This window comes from Patagioenas fasciata, chromosome 2 (assembly GCF_037038585.1).
Source record: "Patagioenas fasciata isolate bPatFas1 chromosome 2, bPatFas1.hap1, whole genome shotgun sequence".
NCBI lineage: Eukaryota > Metazoa > Chordata > Aves > Columbiformes > Columbidae > Patagioenas > Patagioenas fasciata.
The window spans coordinates 61,566,963-61,588,861 of record NC_092521.1 but is presented as its reverse complement, the minus strand read 5'-3'; the positions used below and the strand labels follow the sequence as shown (position 1 = coordinate 61,588,861).

Below are 21,899 nucleotides of genomic sequence, written 5' to 3'. Positions count from 1 at the left end.
AACTCATGAGCATTTTGTCTAATCCATGAACTGATCAGGGAAGAGCAAAAAATCCCTCTCCTCTTGCTCTTCCTTTCCCAGTTTTTAAATCATTCTTTCCCCATCACCGCCACCCTCCCGCCCTTCCCCTCCCCTTCCCCTGCACTGAATGAGTGGAAGAGTCTCCAAGGTTTTCTTCTGCTTCTTGCTCTGGTCTGGAGAAGTGAGGGGTCATCTCTCTACCCTCATCCATCTCTATCTCGGCTCCAGTCCATTCCCGAGAGGATTTAAGACGGTGCAATGTGTTTTCAGCCTGTAGTCGCTGCCACCACTTGATACTATGCTACGCGCAGGGAGAGGTTTTTGCAAAAATGGATTTATTCGATTTTAGAGGATTTCTTCTCTAATAAGGATCACATCGTACATAAATATGACTAAATCCCCTATTTGGTAAATCTTTCTTCCCCCACTCCTCCTCTTTGGGTTCCCTCCCGCCCGCCCCCACCCCTTCAGAGGAGCAAGCACAGGGAGCTGATGACGGACCCATTAATCCCTTCTTCAATGCATCAAAAGAAGCCGAAGGGCTGGAAGTCGCTGGGCTCGGAGTCCTGCAGGAAATGCTTCGATCTGCTTTTGGTTTTGTATGAAACTGGTGACTAGGGGCTCGGCTCGCCCCGCTACCACCGTCCGCCGGCACCTGGATGCACGGGCCGCCGCCGCTGCCGCCGCTGCTGCCGCCTTGCCCGCCGCCGCGATGCAACGCTTATGGTGGTGCTGATGATAGCTCGAGCGTGATGGGATTGAGCCGGCAGTGATTATTTCAAGACGGTGAAGGAGAGCGAGCGAGAGGAAGGGCTGCTCCGTTCTGCTGTGTGTGGGCTCTGGGATTTTTTTTTTTCTTTTCTTCTTTTTCCTACTTCCATCCTCTCCCCGCCACTGGAAGTCCTCCCGTATCTAAATGGAATTAGTGGAGACCGAAGCCCCGTGTGTAAGGAACAGACATGACCCATGGGCGCAGCTTCTTTTACAGTGAGTATCTCCTCCTTCCCGCCCCCCGTCTGAGCTCCGCAACCGCGCACGGGTTCCTGCCCTCCGATGCCTCCACAACTAGCGTAGCGGGACTCCCAGACCCCCGCGGCGTGGGGGTAAACTCCTCTCCACGCACACACAACACCCCCTTTCCCACCACTCTGCAGTGCAGCGGAGGGGGTCTGGTGTCTGTCGGTGCTGTGGGGCGGGGGGGCACGCTCTTGCGGTTCGGGCTGGAGGTTTTAGCTGGGGCGCGACGCGTCTGATGGCTTTCAGGGTTACGGTGAAGAGAGGGGACAACGGCCCCCGCCGTCCGCGGCGGTGCGGTGCAGCCCCAGCCGAGGCTCGAACCGGGGCACTTGGGGCGAGGGGGCGCCGGGCAGCACCGAGCACCGCGGCGGAGGCCACAGCAGGCGCGGATCCCGACGGGCTGCGGGGCGGCCCCCTCGGGAAATATCCTCCAGGAGGCACCGTAATGTAACGAATACTCGTCGAAGACCCCACCGGGGGCCTCGGGCTCCGTGGATGGGATCCCCTCTCCCGCTTCAGTTTTGCAGTGGGTCCGGTCTGCCGAAGGGGTGGCCACAGTTCCTTCCAGCACCTCTCGCTACGCCCACACCTGTAAAACAGCAGCGCCATGGCAAGGCATTGCCTGTCCAACAACTCTTCGCTAGGCTAAGTCATGTCTATGCCAAATCACAGCCTCCAAAAAGCTGCCTGGCCAAGAGATAAATCTCTTAATGACAGCTTGTAATGGAAAAATGAACATATCCAAAAAGATGCAAAGATATATAATCAGAGTGGCACTAGAAAGCGTGATTGTAATTACACCCATGATTAGAAGGAAAAGTGGAGGGAGGAAGCCAGAGAGAACACAACAAGAAATTTGGTGGAAACTTCTTTAAAATAATTCCCAAAGCCAGATAATCACAATATTATTGCTGTACTGCCAAAGCTTCCCAAGTGACAGTTTTGAGTGAGTGAAGACTGTGTGATTGGTCTCTTTGGGGTCTTTTTTTTTTTTTCTTTTTTCTTTCTGTGAGAAGTGTTATTCTTTTCCTGTGCCTTGAGAAAGAAAAAGGCAAGGGGTCATGGAAAAACATGGACTGCCTTAACTGCTTAAATAAAAAATGATGAGCTACCTTTTCCCATAAAGCCAATAATTTTAATTTCTGTCAATGTACAGATTTTGGTGATGATAGTGTTACTGTCACAAAATCAAGAAGTTTTTTCTTTTCTTGGTTAATATGAGAAAAGTATTTGACTTCACACAAATTCTACATTGGATATGTCCGGAAAAATGTTTAGTCTGTTAGTGTCTTCTTGGTTATTACATCTTATTACCAAGATTATTTTGCCTCCTTACTAAAAATGGATACTGGCATGATAGTATGTAAGTATAGCTCCATGCTTTGAGGTAGCTAGAGCTGGAATTGAAAAGACCTGTGGTTTTTCCATCATCCTTGTAATATTACCTCTGTGACTTGGACCAACTCTCTTCCTTTCTTCAAACTTTTTTTTTTTCTTTTTCTATATAGAAAAGGAAGGAAGAGCTAAAAGATAACAGTGATTGAAAAGAACCTGTAAGAATCAGACATGAATTGTTATTAATAGCCTAAGAAGAAACATTTCTCACATAGGATTTGTTTAGCTGCTGTGTCTCCTATTCCAGGTTCCATAAAGTCGTGGGCAGAAAGAACACCAGCAGCTGGCTCCGTATTCTAACACCAATACACCTTACGCTATTGAGAAATTAGGTTTTGACTGGTGAGGATTACAGGCATAGATACACTATGTTCACTGCATGAAACACAGCTAACGTAAATGAGCAACTTATGAAGTGGGTGAATCCTTCAGTGTCTTCAGATTCTGACACAGCCGGCAGGCTGAGTCTCAGCAAGCATGTATTTCCAGAATCCATCCCTGAGGAGAGTAAGGACATGAAAGTTTGGGTAGCATTCAGATCTGAGCAGAAGATGTAATGTTCTCACTGAATGTCAATGACACAGAAGAGTTTTTAACTACCAGCTTTGCCAACATCCATCTCTGTTTGCTGGGGTATTCAGAAAGACACCGGGGCTGTGAACCTGACCAAGAAATAGTGAATAGGCTGCCAAACCTTCATTTTCCCAGCACTTCAGTCTTTTCCTGTTTAATCAGTCAACCATAATCCATTCCTCATACTGTCCATGATGTGGGAAGGGTCAAAGACATAGAAATGAAGATGTCAATACACTCAGAATACTGAAAATATGGAGGGAGTGGCATCCTTCCAGGTAAAAAATTGTACTCAACTTGCAGTATAGAAGCTGAAAATGATTCAAGCATCATTTCTGAAAGATCATTTAGGTAACTAGTTACCACCCCATTATACCTTTTGGTGACTCTCAGTGATAAGAGAAGGAAAGTGTGCTAATCAGTTACATTTGTTAAAGACCACAGATCCACAAATTCCTCATCATAAAAACAAATGGCAGCTGATCGATCCAAAATATTCAGAATAAACACATAGCTTCATCTCTGTTTTAACTTTAGTGCAGTCTGGGCACTATATCGAGTCTTAATGCCAGACTAGCTGGGATCAAAACCCAAGCACTCCAGGAACTGATGGATGTGTGCTCTTTTGCTCTTGCTATCTCGCTTTCTCCAACAGGCAATGAAGACATGGGTGATGACAAGAAAATACTATCATTAGTTACTTTAATCTTCCATAGCACTCTCATTACAACTGGTTTAAGTGTTTGCTTCTTAGCCTTTCCTGGTTAAAATGTTATGTTCAGAAACTCCCAGAAACTCATGAAGTATCTCTGGGTTGAAGTTCCTCTAAGAGAGGCCACGTTTCTTCCCAAGAGGCACAGCTTCCCTATCGTGGTTGGAAATAGGAGATTTCTGTTTGTCAAATAGGCTGCAGATTCACTGCAGCACAAAACAACATCCCCTCAATAAGTAAAATAAACTAGATTAATGAGACTGTTAAGCACACAAAATAATTTACTTCACTGTGGACTTGCAAATTCTTTGATGGCTGTGAACCCCTCACTTTTTTCATAGTCCCAGTACTCATTTTCAAATTTTATTAAGCCATAGCAAGAGAAATAAGTGAGACAAGTGGTACTGAAACCTTGTAGGTTGTCCCTCTCTGTTAAAACCATCCTCTTTTATATTACTGGTTCAAGCTATGAATATCCACATAAATGTTGGTGAAATGTTTTTCCCTTATGTATATATATATATATATATATATAATGGAGGGAAATATCAGTGCCTGGTGATTTTATTTAAACCCAAAAAATCTCCTCTTTATTTGGATAAATTTACAAAGATAAATACAAGGACAGACTACAAAGAAACTTGTTTGTGCAAAATGCACAATTTAAGGATGCAAGTTAACATGAAACCTTTTTTTTTTTTTTTTACAGTAATTCTATTTATTCTGTATTCTTTTAAGATAGAGGTCTACAATTGATTTGATAGCACACACTATCACACTGTGATATCTAATGCATATTTCTCTTTCAGTTGTAGCAAGTCTAACCATCCTACATTTGTCTGGGGCAACCAAAAAAGGAACAGGTATGTAAACTTCAGACATTTTTTTAGACATTAGATTAGAGTCCAAAGTATGAATTTCAGTTGTTTAGTTCTTGAAATTTTTAGTAGCCCACCTACTTCCAGTGTCTGTCCTTTATTCATTTGAGTATTAGTGTGCCTGTATGTAAAAAAAAAAAAAATAAAAAATCCAGTGTTTTGATTGTTTGTTTGTTGTGGTTTTTTTGTTTGATTGGTTTTTGTTTGTTTGTGTTGGGTTTTTTTTGTTTTTGGTTTTTGTTTTTGTTTTTTTTTTTTTAAACAAGGTAATGACCTGATCTACAGCTAAATCTAACTAAAGTCTCAACCTGACTTTAACCAGAGACTGTAAAGTATCCCCAGTTTCAAACTGGGATGTCCAGTTTGGGCACCGAGGTATCTACATTTAAGATCTTTTTTCCTTGGTGAAATAGAATTCAAAATCTGAAATTGGTGAGGATAGAAAGAGGTTCTTAAAAGCCCTGGATGCTAAGCACAGTAAAAACCAAGCAGGGAAAGTTGGTAAGCACAATATGTGTCTGAATTTGTGTCTGAATGCTCAAACCCTGCAGGCTTGAATTCATTTCAGGAAATTAGGATCCATGTTATCCTCAACTTGGATACAGATTGGGAAGAAAGAGAAACACTTTTAGTGCATAAAGCAGATCTCAGGTGGTTAAAATCATCCTTAGAAGGTGCGTGTCTCCCTCCATTGATCATAAGAGGGATTCTCAAACAACTCGACTGCACACATCAGAGGCTTAAGTTAGATGAGACACTTCTTGGGTATAGGTACCTCATTCAGATGAAAACAGTGAGTCCTCTTTGGACACTTGTGTGAGGTCTAGAATCTACCATCCTTCCTTTTAATACCAGCTTCAATATTTTGCTCTCCAAATAATCCATTTTATTTTTGCCTATTTGTTAAAGTGTGATGCCCAGGAAATGATTCTTCATCTTCTTCAGACTGAACACTCTCAAACCTTTGTCTCCAGGCTCTCTGCCAGTGTGCAGAAAGGAGTGCAAGAGTTTCAGGGCTAGAAAGAAAGCAAAAAACAAGGCCTGACTCTGCTTGCTGATGATTCACCTAGGAGAAGGAAAGTTCTGGACTGTGATTCCTGGCCTCAGAGCTATTTATTAATTTTATGCTAAACAGCAAGATAAAAATAAAGATAATCTATGAATCTGAATCCAGGAATTCGCCCCTCCATCTCGGTCTAGTGAATATAGAGTCAAGCTGCTATGAATTAAAAGCAATTTTTACATCCTATCATAATTCTGCTTTTTTTTTTTTCCTTGATTTTGTAGCTTTGATGTATTCCTGTATTACAGCATGTAGCTTGCTCACCCAGCACATACTTGAGCATTTTCAGATATATGAGTGGAAAACTCATGTCTCCCATTTCTTGACTACATGCTTTCCTTACAGGATTTTATTTAAAAAACAATGTCTTCCCCTAAACATCCAAGTCTCTGCTTTGAAAAAAATGTTTTAAGAATTGTATGTTCATACCCCTAAAGAACAGCTTAATTTTCCCCCAGGTCGAAGATCACGCTCTCAGTCTCAACAGAAAAAAGCAGAGGCTACTGACAGAAGGGACTGTTTTATTCTGTAAGAGTTATAGGTGTCATAAGGATGTAATAATTTGGGAGCTAATTATATAATGCTTAATGTGATCATTTCACAGAAAAACAAGCTACTTCCGAAGGACAGAAACCAGTGCAGTGTGGAACTTGGACAAAATACGCAGAAGGAGGCATCTTCACTTCTCCCAATTACCCCAACAAGTATCCTCCTGACAGAGAGTGCGTCTACATTATAGAAGGTGACCAGCCAAAAAATCTTTTTATTCTATAATCAATGGTATTAAAAACAAAGTGTTTTATTTCATTATGTGTGAAGAATAGGTAAAGCCTATATGCTCATGATAAATCTTCTCAGAACATAAGATTTAGGGAAGCTCTATCTCTGCACTTTTTTTTTTTTCTTTTGGTAAAAAATGTAAACATTTTGTAGGACATACTAAGAAATAATAGAAAACATTTGATTTATTTAGTGACATCATTTATAAATTAGTTCAGGTGTTAAGTACACATTAGTCACTTAGTAATAAACACAGTAGAATTTATTTCAAGATATTCAGGGAATGAATAGAACCTAAAATGCTGTAACATGACAGAACAAAGAATATTTTTAAATGGGTAAAAAATGTGAACACAAGAAACAAAAATGATTTTAACTTTCATATAGGTAAACTTATGATAACTGAGATGACAAGTATAGATAGGCAAAGCACAGTAAAGAAAGTCACACAGAAAACATCCATATAGTGAATGTAAAAAATATTTTCTATTCAAGAGTTCATGAGAAATGAAAATAAATGAAAAAAAATAAACATTAACAGTGAACAGTTGTTAAGACACAGTTTTCAAAGAATGGACAGTTGCAGACATGAAGGTATATAAGAAAGATTAAAGATATATTATAAGCAAGTTACATGGTTTCTTTTCATCAGTCTTAGTACAATGGCTATTGAAGGGACTGTTGTAAAAATGAATCTGTGGAAAGTAATAGAGATTAGATACTGTGGGATTTTAGGAGCAGAAAAGATGAATCAGGTACAAAATGGTAAGTCACTGGAACCAAGAAGATTCATTTATGAGTTGTGCATATACGCAATATACAATACTGACGCTTGTTCTACCCATGATTGGTTGGACAGAATTATTAACTACAAATTATGGAAACAGAAATTATAGAAATATTTATTTAGCTAAAGGTGCAGATAGTTCCAAGAAAGGTTTTTGAAGATGTATAGCTAGTTCCAACAGAATTAACTGCTTTAGAACCCCTCACTAGACACTTTTAAAAAGAAGTCTGTCTTTTCAAATCTGGTGCTAAGTCACTAAAAGGAATGTATTTTACAAAGTCTTCTAGGGGGATGATGGATATAAATGTTTTATGTATTGGTTAGGAAAAGAAATGACAGCAAAGTGACTGAGAACTCTGAATCCCACTTTAGCACTAGGTAACTTGACTGAAGTCAGAAGTAAAGAGGTGATAATAAATCATGGAGTCAAACAAGCCCTTTAAAGAAAATTTATGATTGTCCAGTCATCCCTCCTGAGTCAGAAATTTAAGCAGACCTATGGTAAACATTTAACTTCTTTCACAGTTCAGTAATTGATCTAAAATACCTTTTTAAGATAAATGTATAGATTCAATACATACTACTTAGGGTTATATTTTTTGTTACACTTATGTTGGTAGATTCAAGTCTTTTTGCATATATTGATCAAATAATCTTTCTAACATTCCTGTGAGGTTGGGAAGTAGTAAGCCTATTTTTTCTTTAAGGATCTGAAACACAGAGGTATATTTTATCATTAAAGAGAAAGGCTGTGCAAAAAAAAAAAAAAGAAAAAAAAAGAAAAAAGACCATTTTCGTAAACCCTACTCCAGTATCTATGTTCTTGTTAGCAAGAAGGTGTCTTGAAGAGCTCTTTTCTAAAGACCTTTGCCCTTTTTATAGTAATTCAATACTTAGAAAAATATAGTTAATAAGTTGAAAAGTAGTAAATACATTATTGAAATAACCGGATTTAAAATACCTCACATGGGAAATGTCTAAGAACAATTTAGGAAGGAAAGATTTAATCAAATAGCTTCTATGATGAAGATGAAATTCCACACTGACAAGTTTGTATCAATGTATAGCAAAAAGAATAATCCAAACTTAACAGACATCTCGTTATATTTTAGGGGAAAAATCAATCTGGAAAAAAAAAATGTTTAACAGAATTTCTTACAACATTGATACATTCTGCTTCTTCTCCAGCCATAATCAACAGTTTGGATTGTACCAGGGTATTTTAAAACCCATGATGATCACAACACTATTAGTAAATAATTTGATAAGAACCATTCATATTGTACAATGTTTTCAAATCTGATCTCCTCCTGTCTATTTCCATCTACCTAAAAAGATCAGGAATAGCCATGTACGAAAAATTTGACAAAAATAAACACACTTTGAGTAGCTTCTGGTTGCTGTCAAATACCAAGTACCAAGCTAGGGAAACTGTTCATATGATCTGTAAAAGCGTTCCCATATTACTATTTCTCCTTTGTATGTCTCAGTTCAGTATACCAGGACTGTATATGCCATACAGACAATTGTGTGATGCAAGTTTAAATACATGTATAAATCATCAGGTTTCTTCCTGTCTGCTTAGAATCATAGAATGTCCTGAGCTGGAAGGGACTCACAAGGATCATGGAGTCCAACTCCTGTCCCTTCATGTGACAACCACACAGTTCACACCATGTGTCTGAGGGCGTTGTCCAGTCTCCTCTTGAACATGTCAGGCTTGGGCTGTGGCTGCCTCCCTGGGGAGCCTGTTCCAGTGCTCCACCACTCTCTGTTTGAAGAACCTTTACCTAATGCCTAACCTAAACATCCCTTGCCACATCTTCCTGCCATTCCCTCAGGTTCTGTCACTGGTTGCCAAAGAGAAGACATCGGCACCTATCCCTCCTCATCCCCTTGCGAGGAAGCTGTAGACCACGATGAGGTCTCCCCTCTTCTCCAGGTTGAGCAAACCAAGTGACTAGCTGCTCCTCATACGGCTTCCCTTCCAAACCCTTCACCAACTTCATAGCCCTCTTCTGGACGCTCTCCAGTAACTTAATATCTTTTTTATCCTGTGGTGCCCAAAACTGCACATGGTGCTCCAGGTGACTCTGCACCAGTGCAGAACAGAGAGGGACAATCACCTCCCTCGCCCAGCTGGCAATGCTGTGCTTGATGCACCCCAGGACGTGGTTGGCCCTCTTGCCTGCCAGGACACACTGTTGGCTCATGTTCAACTTACTGTCAATCAGAACCCCCAGATCGCTCTCCACAGAGCTGCTCTCCAGCATCTTGTCCACCAGTCTGCATGTACGGCCCAGGTTGCTGTGTCCCAGGTGAAAAATCTGGCACTTGCGGTGGTTGGTGATTGCCCAGTTCTTCAATTTGTCCAGATCACTCTGCAAGACCTCTCTGCCCTTGAGAGTGTCAACAGCTCCCCCCAGTTTTGTGTCATCATCAAACTTACTTAGTATTCCCTCAAGTCCTGAGTCCAAGACATTTATGAAGACATTGAAGAGTACTGTCTCTAGGTGGATCCCCGTGGAACCCTGCTAATGGTCACCAGCCCAACAGAACCCCATTTACTAGAACCCTTTGAGCTTTGCCCATCGGCCAATTGCTCACCCACTGTATTGTGTGTTTACCCAGCTGCATGCTGGACATCTTGTCCAGGTGGATACTGTGAGAGACAGTAACAAAGGCTTTGCTGAAATCCAAAAAGATCACATTGACAGGCTTCCCTTGGTCAAATAGGTGGGTAACCTGATTGTAGAACAAAATTAAGTTTGTTAAGCAGGACTTTTCCTTCATGAACCCGTGCTGACTGGAACCAATGACTGCGTTGTTGTTCAGATATTTTTCAATAACTCCCAGAACAATCTTCTTCATGTTTTTGCCAGGAACAGAATTGAGGCTGCTTGCTTTCACTCCTTCATTTTTTGCTATCAAACACAATCTAGGGTAAATTCTGATGGCTTCCCTCAAGCACAATTTCTACTGATCTTAGTGGACTTGAGTGAGGACTTCAGCAGGCCGTATATAGTAATAAAATTGAATTCCATCTCATGATACAATTTTTTCCCTCACATTGTTGCTCATCTACAATGTACGCAAACCTTTTATCATTTCGTATTTTGGTGATGTAAAGGAGCTGACAAAAATTGCCAGGACTATGAGTTTCTAAAAGAGAAGAGGATTTCTGACTGCAGAGGCTTCTATCCTAGCAGTCGAAGGCATATTCAGTTCAAACAGCTAGAAGTTTCTTTTTCTTTTTTTTTTTTTTCTATTATAGTATTAATGATATTTAACTACTGGAATAACTAGGAATTTTAAAGTCCAGATTGGATACCTTTATAAAAGAAATCCTTTAGGTCATCCAGAAGTCATGGACTCAGTATAGAAAAATTATTATGCTATAGAGGAGCTTCTGATGAATCCCATCTGCCTTTCAAAATGCATTGAGAATTTTTTTTTTTTTTCTCCCAGTCTTATTTTGTATGTAGAAAATGTAGGAAATACATGAGTGTACACATTAAATTCCCTGTTGGGCTCAAATTCACCCTTGTTTTGCATATTCATGATTCTAACCTGGTAAAATTCACAGCTGCCCGAAACAATTGCAGTGGCAGCATTAGGCTCTGCCAGACTGCAGAAAATTTGGCATGTACGCTGCAAAAGGAAATTTGCACAGGAGAGTTTGTAGGAGTAAGGGCTTTTGTTTGTGTCAAAAATATTTCAAGAGTGATATAGTCATACTGTACACAAGATTTCTTAAGAATTGGAAATCCTGCAAGTAACGTAAGATTTTATCCATTCTTCAGTTTTTAATAATTAAATTCTTATTTATAAATATAGGTAAGGACTAGAGCTGCTTTACAGAGATATGAAATACATCTTCCATTTTATATGTTTGTTGACATTTAGAGCTATCTCTCTTGAAGGTCTTACGTATTTTCACTAGAGATTATTAAACTTTTAATCCTAGGTATTTCACAAATGGTACAAAATGGTCATGCATCACTGTATGAAAAATTTGTGCTCAAAATCCTTTTGTATTTCATAGTGATTTTTGTGTTCTAAAAGTTTTCCTCAAAACCAAGTAAGAATCCTCTTCTAAAAGGAGGCTTTGGGTGACTTTCTTATCAATAATAGCTGGACAATGAGAAAGATCAAGGATTATTGAAAACTATTAGTACTGTAGCAGCTCAGATAGATGGGGTAGCTGTTGAGTTCAATGTCTCATTTCCACATATCTGGTAAATTGAAACAGATTTTTTGCTTAAATTCAGCTATCAGTTACACAGACTTAGAAATTGATCAGAATTAAAACCTTAATTGTGAGGTTTTGCTGTGACTGTTCTTCTACCACAAGTTGGAGCCCAATGGCTTTTTTTCACTGAATGTAAAATCTTAAGAGAGCATTTATGTAAGATAATTAGATGAAAAATATGACAAAACATGCAAGCATTACATAGTCTTTCCATGTTATTAAATTTTTTTGAAGAAAGATAATTGAATGCTAAGTATGGAAGATATTTAAGATTTGAAGTAAAATCATTTTATGAGACAGCTTCAATAGATTTCATTTGGACTTGACAACAACTTTTCCTGACATTGTAGCCACAGAAAAAGTTTGGAAGACATGAATGGTCTTCACCTGTGAATAAAGATACCAGAAATGACCTCTCCATCCCTCCTTTTGTGATTAGATGGCCAGATTCCAACCCAGTTTGGAATAATTGAATATTTTAGTCTTTTTGTTTGGTTGGTTTTGTTTCCTGTTACTACACATACATTATTATTAGTCATTGTTCCAGACTTGTTCTCACTTTATTTCTGTATGTTTTACTGTGATCACATTTGCACACACTTCGTTGCAAATGCTGTGGCACAAGACATGTATTTATATAATGCCTGCTTGTTTTAGCTTGTGATGGGCAAAGAAACCTTTTGCAAAGACAGAGTGTAAATCTAGAACAATAACTTCTTGTCTAAAAGGAAATTAAAGTTGCGAACTTGAATTGTGTACTTTCGTTCCTTATGGTCATTTCCAGGATGACTTAAATAGCTTTGTTTCTTAGGTAGATTATTGCAAACAAACATTTAATCTTTAAATATTGTACAAGGTGAAGCACAGAGATGCATTTAAAAGCATGTGATGAAAAAGTGCATGGATGCATATATAGCACCCCTTCCTCCCTTTGCCCAATCTTTTGTGATACCCACAGTCCTCACGGTTACAGAAACATAGTATGTTGCTTTTCTGAGAAGAATTAAGAGAAAGGGCCTTGTCCTGTTTGGTCTATCTTGCAGAGCTGGCTGGGACACAAGGCAGTACCTATCCTAATACCTAAAATAGGTCAGGAAATGCTGAAATAAGGTCAGACCTTAATGCTGATATGCACAATCACGCATGTATAGATTAGCTCCTTTCACCTTCCCAGTCAAGAGTATAGATACAAACTGCTTGCTGTGAATGGTCCTTCACTGATATCAGCCTAAGAATGGGTTTTAGGAGTTCTGACTGGCATGGCCAAAACGATGACAGGAGGTGATTTTAACATTTAAGGAGTGCAAATGGCAGTGGTCCAACCCTGAAATTCATCCCCCAGCCTTCTTTTATTTAGCAGTGGAGAAACAGTGTTAATTAACTGTCAATGTTCCATTCTTAAAGTGGAGCAACCTCTACACATGGGAACTTTGAGGGAAAGCAGAAACTCTTAAGCACTCTTTGAGCTGATGTGATTCTTTCTGATCCGTCAGCAACAGCTGAGCTTCGCTAGGAAAAGCCCCATCTTGACTGTATTGAAAAATAAATAAAAGCAGAGAAGAGTAAACCATAGTCATATTCTGATCAAAAAACTAGTTTGCAATGTGAAATTCAGAGAGCTACATGGAGGTTGTGGAAATTGTGCTTTCACTGAGTCAATACCCCTCACGTGCAACTCTGTAGACCTAACTGTCGTTTACCCACAAAGACTCAATTAATATTATACTGAGGCTATAACTGGGCTCCTTTTCAACACCAAAAATCATATCAAATAACTGCTATAACTCAGAAGGTAACTCATGCTTGTTTTTATCCTATATTACATGAGTCTTGGATTCAAAGAAGATTGGTTAAGTGTTTGACTACGGGCCAGTACTTGTAAGCCTGCTCTTCATATGAAATAGAGTACTGAAAACCTAACACAGGAAGTTTTTTAAAGGACAAAAGTGTTACATTAGTGACATAAGCCATTTTTGAAGCAGGTACCTCTTTGTTGTTGTGGAAATCAGAGCAGCCATGCACTGTGGTATGATGCTGTGTGACACTAACAACACTATCAGAATTCATCTTCATATCTAGTTTGCAACATCATAACATATAAAGCTTTAGGTAGGATAATAGCATAGTATTTGAATAGTGCATATACAGAATTTTCAAGCCATAATGATCATTTTTAAGGTTGCCTAAAATGTAGTCAGGATGGAGTTTCTGATACTTGACCCTGCAGTCTCTATGTGAATGATGAGTAGTTCCCAACAAATCTCCTTACATGGAATAAGAGCATACAAAATAGGATGCAAGATTGAAAGGTGCTGATTTCTCTCTTCTGCCCTGCTGTTGCTTAGTTAAATTTAGATCAATGTATGTTACAAATATTTGAAGCCAAGGGCAGAAACATCTGAATAAAATTAATTGATGATGTTTTCCAATTATTTAGTCTTTTACTATGATCTGAAAGATCTACTTTGGTCTTCAGACCTCATCCAGCCTAGCATTAATAAGATCTTATTTAGATGCTTTATTATCTGATTTTAATTTTCGTAAATTTTTTCACACTTTCAAAGTAGTTTCATTTCCATTGACTGGTGCAGTTATATATAAAGTTTAAGGTTTTAATTTTGCTACTGAATCTGTATGTGCTCAAAGATCACAAATTTCCTGTAAATTGGTATATTTAAGAACAAGCCAATAGTAAGTACTTCCGTAATTGTGAATGTCTTCAATTTGAGAACAGTAGATAAGGTTTCTTTTTGATGTTAAATTAAATATTTCAATAAATATCCATCACTCAATTATATTAATATTGAAAGTAAAGCTTTCTTCTCAAATAATGTGTTTTATAAACCACTTCAGTTCTTCTCATGAAATGATACTGTATTTATTTACATGAAATAGTTCCAAATGGGATCTAACTGTGCTTTTATGTAAAGATCATAAGACTTACCTAATGCCTTATTTCATTTTAAATAGTCTCCCTTCTTATGTGAATTAAGGTCATGCCAAAAGTTTTATTTTACAACATTCCAAAATACAAAATCTAGGTTGTCATTACAGTAATAGTTTTCCTATTATTTCTGAGGAAAGAAATGGAAGGATATTGACTGCTGGAGTGGCAGCAGTTTCCAGGCTAAGCTTATGCACTGGGCTTGGAGTTTGGTCCTACATGTTTTCATGTGAAAGGAATGGTAACTCAGGCAAAGCTCATAGCAATTTCAACACTTCAAATACGTGTGAAGTGTAGGACAGTATCCTATGAGAGGCACAGTAAACAGTGACACAACATACCCTTGTCTTAGTGGGAGGCTTTGTCAGCAAAAGATTGTATTGCACCGTGGTCTAGACACTGAAGACATACATGTTTTGCTATGGACTGGATTCAGTGTAGGAACAGCGCACCTCAGGGATGGTGTATAAGAAAAAATTGTAGACAAAACTATTTTTTTTGTCCTTTGAAGAAAATACTATAGTTCAATGAGTAACTATTTTGTTTTATGCAGGATATGCCAGGGAATATTTGTTTTAGACATCATTCTGATTGCCACTAAGCTTAGTTTCTATGAATAAAGGTGTTTTTATGTCTAATCAAGTGATCGCTATAAAGTTTCTTCAGGGTTTTCAGTAGAATATTATTTGCTCTTTAGTTAGATGTTAATTTCTCTTCATGCTTATCCAGTTCCTTAAGTGAGAATTCACTACACTTGCCCTTATGTTTTAAATGAGATGATAAGTAATTCTGAGTATAAACAATTACACTCAAGCTTGTCATTGACTGCAATACATATAGGAATAAAATTTGTCTTTTTTATTGTAGTACAGTTCTGATCAGGTTTTTTTTTTTTCATCTTTGTAAGCATTAGGTAAAAACATTATTCTGATTAACATTCCCCTCTCCCCTTGCCAAATATGAGATAACACTGTTTTCCAGATACATAGGTTTCTTAGAAATATTTTATGTTTGAACCCATTGTTCTCAACCTGTGTTTTGATTTACATCATTGATATCTCTTAGTTTTGCTAAGAACTGCTGTCATGAGCACTTTTTTAAAGGAAAAGAATAGACAAGTAAGCTAGTGCTGTAAAATCTATAAAAATATAGATATATTAATTTTCAAACAAGTTTTTATTCAAAACATTAAGGTGCATACAAAATTTATATATTTGCTTTTCTTTAATTTTGTTTTAGGTTTGAAGGGTCTTGATTAGAAAATAATAAGAAAATTTTCTTTTCATCTCTAGCTGCCCCTAGACAATGCATTGAATTACACTTTGATGAAAAATATTCCATAGAGCCTTCTTGGGAATGTAAATTTGACCATATTGAAGTACGAGATGGACCTTTTGGCTTTTCCCCAATCATTGGACGTTTCTGTGGACAGCAAAATCCACCTATGATAAAATCCAGTGGCAGATTCCTATGGATTAAATTTTTTGCTGATGGTGAGCTGGAATCTATTGGGTTTTCTGCTCGGTATAACTTTACACCTGGTGAGTACAAACCATCACACTTTTTCATAGAAAAAGCTTCGTAACTTCGTTGATGATGTATAATTGTGCAGTTGAATGATATCTTTAAATGGGACTATGTTTATTATCAAGGAAATTTTTATGTTAACAGATGATAGAAAAATTATAGAAGGTATATATATCTTTTGCATAACAAGTATTCTTATTCAAGGAAGAAATTCTCAATACAATTTTGTCCAAGATGCACGTATTCAGCCTCTGTAGTTTTTAAGACAATTGTTTTCAATCAAATTCTATTACAGAAAACCATTCAAAATGCTTCATGGGAAGGTACATGTTTTATGCTTGATTGTAACAGTGTGCAGCTTTTCTTTCAAAACGATCATTGATAAAGTATTCTAATAAAAATATACAGTTATCTCAGAAAATTCCATCATTGCTTTTCCACTTCACTAATCATTTCTCTAGCTGAGGAGTGGAATAGTTCTCCCTTCTCAATAAAGCAAACTATTACACATATTGCCAGAGGAAGCGTGAGGTTCAAATAGTAAAACCTATTAAATATTTTTTCCTAAAAAATATGTAAATGTTAATTGTAATGGTACAACTATTCCTTGTCACTTTTAAAGTTTAATTCATTAAAGTAAAGCAAAATTCATAGTCATACTTTCCATTAATTCCCCTCCTCTCCCCACTTATTAACAAAAGATTGCTGATTTTAAATTTCCTTTTTGGCTGAAGCTACAGTATACTGCACTGCACTGCTGGATTTGACGTAGTTCTGTACCTTCTTATGTATTGAGTGATGAGTCATACCTTAATATAGCTCACTCTAAAGCACTGTAATTATTATGTAATTTTGTCAATTATGCCACTATTGTTTCAGCTAAATTGTTGTATTAGGTGGACAATATTCTTTATAATATCTGCTAAAATTAACAGGCCCCAAATTCTCTTTGCTTAATTATTCCAGTATCATCACAGAAGATAGCAATGTTCCTCTATGCATCTTCTTTCCTTGATGCAAGGAAAATAGTTATAAAATTACTCAGCATAGTTCAATTTTAAGTTAAAGATGCTGTCTTCCACAGGGTAAACATATTTAGGAGGTTCAAATGGCAACAGAACACAAAATTCCTGTAGTAAATAGTCTGATAGCCAGATATATATATCCATTTTAAGTGTAAAGACAATAGATGAAATTTTATTATATCCACACATACTTGTGTCTGAAAAGTGAGTTAAATTTGTGTCTCTCATTTACCATGGTTCTGTGGGCTTATGCCGTTTTCCTTCCCACCTCTGCCAAAAGTTTTTTGGTTTAGATTTCATGTCCATTTTGTTTCAAAGAGTCATGTATTATGGCTGAAAAGATGTCCATAGCACAATCTGCAGTTTGTTCTGTCTAAAAAACTCTCAAGTGAAAAACAGTTTCATGGACCACGTTTTATTCTCATTCTTTTTCTACTGATGTAAGGTGCATTTCTGCACAGAGATCAATATTGGTGAATTGCTGTAGCATTTTTTTTTCCTTTTTTTCTCTGTATAGATTTCAGTAGAAAGCTCTGCATATGATAGGGGGTTTTGAGGAATATTGGCCAAAATGAGAATATGATTAATCTGACAAGTGCAAAACAGCACTGCTGCCTCCTTGATCACCAGTAACAGGAAGCAGTTCTCATTCTGCATGATTACTTGACCAGTCCTTTACTATATAGGTATGGATAAGACTTGACATTTTCAGATCTGTTTTCCAAATCTATACAGTGGGAGGGGTCACTGTCAACTCATCAAAAAGAGTGATGGCTTTCAAGAGTGTATTAAGAGTAGCATAGAGAGGAATTGCCTCCAGAAATTATCATCTAAATCATCTAGATCCATCTTCGGTGGTGACAACTTATGCAATTAAATTATGAAGAAAGGAGAGATCAGAAGAAAAATTTCAGCTAACCTCTCTTTAAAGAACATCAAGAAAATCACCCAAAGCAAATAATCATTTGGAAACAATACTGTCTAGAGCAGCTGAGCACCTAGGGGAGGGGCAGTGTGTTACCTCCATCTCACTGGGCTCAACCAGCACACTCTCCCTAACTGCAGCCTGCGTTGGAGGCTTTCTTCATCCCAGTGACAAGCACAACAGAGATATTTCTTTAGCACCAGTAATCTTTGATGTTCCCCATCAGTGTGGTACCCACCCACCCCTGAACTGTTCCTCAGCTGCCACTTTTGCATTTAATATCTTGACGGAGGCTCTGGTTTTGCTGATAAAGATAGGAAACGTGATGTTGAATGTGTGGGTGTGTGGCAAGATTTTTTAAAAAGTGAGTAAATTTGACTAAATTGAAGATTTATTATTATTTGAATGGTACCTGGAGATGCAGAGAAAGAAATTATTTGCTGTGTCTTCAGGGTGTGCAAATACTGCCAACTGAATGAAGTTGAAAAAAGAAGATCAATTAGGATATCAGGAAAAATGTTCCGATTAAGATCTATTAATCTGTGCTAATGTAAAGAACCCTGTCACCTGGGGCATTTTAAAACTAGCTCGGATCAAGTCCTAAAGAAAAGGAATTATATAGAACAGTCCCGAGGAATAGACTAATATTTTGCAATTACTAAAGCTTTTCTGTTCAATAATTACTTTGAGTCCTGGGTACTGAGATGGTTGGGACTCCATCCACTGGTGCAAATGTCCAGTGGGGTCTCAGCAGTCTCTCAACAGACTGGGAGGCTGGGGTTTCAGGCATCTTGAAACAAACATAATTCTCTTGCCATAAATTCTGTTTCATTTAAATAGATTTTTTTTTTTTTCCAGAGAGCTATTCATTACTCTAAAAGATGAGATCTACCAGAAGAAACAACTTTAATGACAAATGTAGAAATAGACACAAATACAAACACACTAAGTAGTAAAAACACAGAAAATTTTGCAAAAATTTCTTTATTAAGAGGATAATTTAGGCTTTCACTTTATTAATTATAGAGTTAAGCAATATGTGGTTGATAGAAGCTGTACATATAGTATAAGAATCAACTATTTTAAATGTCAAAACTCTGGGTTAAAGGAAGAAGTTGTCTTTTTCTTTTTCTTTTATATTCTTACATCTGAATACCAGTAATAACCAGATGCAATTTGGATGTAAAGTAAATTTTCAACAATTTTCAATCATGAGAGAGCAAAAAAAGCCCATATTTACTCTTTTTGTGTTATTTTATTTATTTTTCTATCATTAAATACTGATTAACTACCATCATTTCTAAATGGAACTATCTGAATCTATGAAACCTTCTTAAACATATATAAACTTCCTTTTTTTTTTTTTTTTTTTTCCCCCAAATCTCATGTATAAAAGAAATAACATCAGACTACAGTATTTTCAGATTGCTCTGGTTCATTGTTGATGCAAATATGATTGGCTAGAGAAAGACATACGAGACAAGTCACACTATCATTCTGGCTTGCTCTTGTTTTGTCATTCTTTGGGCCTTTGAAAGGCCTACAGCTGTAATCACATTTCTCACCTCTGGGTCCTCGGACTCAACCAGTTACCCTTATTTTTCCTAAAAAGTTATGTTTCAAGAACATTTTTTTGAAATGGTGTTGAATTACTGTTTTCTGTAGAAAAATTGAAGTATACTTATTCTCGACAGGCATTCTTTAAAATGAGTCAATTTTTCAGTGTACACAAGGATTCAGAGAGAGGATAGGTTTATTTGACCTTTCTTACTCAGCTAGAATAATCAGATTTCTGTTTATCCTGGTCTCTGATTTTGCAGGACAGTGGCTTAAGATAGCACATCATTACTTTAAGTTCCTTCACTTAGTAGAAGCCATCTGTGTTTTTATTTAGCCTCATTAATATAAAGGTCAGCCAGTAATGTTTTCTGTTTAACTGCCTGATAGTAGAAGAAGAAAAAAGTGGACTGTAAAACACTGTCTGATCAGAATGAAGGTACCTTTACATCACCATTGCAGTGGTATAAGTAGCTGTAGAATATCAGAGTAATAGAATAATGACATCATAAATCTTGAAGGAAAACAAACAAGCAAACAAACAGCAAAACCAAAACCACCACCACCCCCCCCCCAAACCAAACCAAACTCTTGCTGATTGGGTGATTTCCATATTTCAGGATTAATGAAAAATGTATTGTGAATTTATTAAATTTGATCACAGTTTTCAAGAACTTAGTACCGTTCAACTTAGTGTCATGTACAGACTTGCTGAGGGTGCACTCAATCCCACTGTCCATGTCATTCGTGAAGATATTAAGCAGTACTCGTCCCAGTACAGAGCCCTGATGGACACCACTTGTCACTGATCTCTATCTGGATATTGACCCATTGACCGCTATACTCTGGGTGCAACCATCCAACCGATTCCTCATCCAGCAAGCAGTTCACCCATCAAATCCATATCTATCCAATTTGGAGAGAAGGATGTTGTGGGGGATCATGTCAAAGGCCTTACAGAAGTCTGGATAGATGATGTCCATAGTTCTTCCCTATTCCACTGATGTAGTCACTCCATCACAGAAGGCCACTAGGTTGATCAGGCAACCAACTTGTAATCCAGTTAAGTCTTTTGAGAAACAATAAGCAACTCAGAGTCATGTAACTTTGAATGAGTCAAAGTTTTTCCTTTGGAATAAGAGTTGGTTTGGAATCAGAAGAAATTACTCACCATGACTCTTCCTTCAAACTTTTGAGTCAGAACCTTCTGGTTTTTTTTTTTTTTTTTTTCCTTTTTTTGGTGTGTGTATATATTTACCTTGTATATTGATATTTCTAGCCCTCAATACTTCCAATTTTTATCAGCAGCATCCTTGAGTTATGAACTTTTAGTGTGTTCATACAAGTGCACAAGAGTCAGGCATTACATTTCTGACCTTGTGAATGACAATGAATTTCACTGTAACAACCAGGATGTTGCATTTGCACGTTACATTGAAAATAATAACCAGCTACATAAATATTGTCCTTTAAAGGGAACTGAATTTGCTTTGTGCTTTCCTATAGATTCCATTAACTTACATAAATGTAGGATTAGACACAGAGTATTTCAGTACTACAAATATGAGAATGTAATGGGATAATGTATTACTTTAAACTTCAAGTGCAAAATAATTCCTTGTGGGGAGCACATGGGTATCTAAAACATCTCACAGAATGCTTAGGTCCCGTATTACTTGTTGTTATCTCATACTTATGTTTTTCTTGCTACATTACCCAAAAGGCAACTACAGAACTTCCTGTTTTAGAAATCATGCATGCTGTGAGTATCTTACTACCAATAGAAAGTAGCTGAACACTAAAATTCCTACTGTGTTGAGCTTTGCCGTGAGAATAAAAGCAATAGAAGATAAGGTATATTTTGAACTTTCTAATTCTGGAAGAAAGAAGAAACTCTATTGCATGATTTGATAAGAGCTGCATTAGCTAGGGACATTAGAGTTGCATTTGTATTGACTTTGTCTGAACACTGGGGTGAATGGGCTTTCCAAGTTACATAGTGTTGTCTCACACACTAGGTCTGCAAGCAGCAAGTTTCCAACTCATGCCACAGATGTTTAAATACGTAACCCTCTGTTGATAGATCTTAAAAGACTTTCAGAGTTAATTTTGTTTGTGTATTTTTTTCTTCAGTGATTGTTATGGAAGATTGTTCCGGGATCCAAATTATTAGGAACGTTCTTGTGATTTCTTACCTAAAATTACTCATAGCCAGCTTATGTTTTTCCTTCTTATACCAACATTACTTTTTAGCTTTGAAACTCTGTTGTGTTATGAGCTTAGAGATGGCAGTCATCTCCTTTTTTAAGATGTCAGTTTGCTTACCTACACAAGCCAAATTCTGGTATTTCCCTTTTATGCCACAAGCTTTTTGTTCCCCATGCCACTGTTGCCATCCCGTCTTCCTCCAAGAACTTCTCTCTTTCTGTTCCACAAGTTGAAT

The 21,899-nt window shown here is 37.5% G+C and overlaps 1 protein-coding gene across 2 annotated transcripts in view; it reads left to right on the top strand.

Moving 5' to 3' along the window:
• The first annotated feature begins 244 nt into the window (after positions 1–244).
• NETO1 (neuropilin and tolloid like 1) overlaps positions 245–21,899 on the top strand; it is a 70,029-nt gene continuing 48,374 nt past the window's right edge. For both annotated transcript variants that reach the window (XM_071804290.1, XM_065831753.2), the window contains exons 1-4: positions 245–1,008; positions 4,528–4,581; positions 6,264–6,401; positions 15,715–15,963. In XM_071804290.1, the coding sequence (XP_071660391.1) occupies positions 981–1,008; positions 4,528–4,581; positions 6,264–6,401; positions 15,715–15,963 (469 nt within the window). In that variant the 5' untranslated portion in view covers positions 245–980. The remainder of the gene's footprint in view (positions 1,009–4,527; positions 4,582–6,263; positions 6,402–15,714; positions 15,964–21,899) is intronic.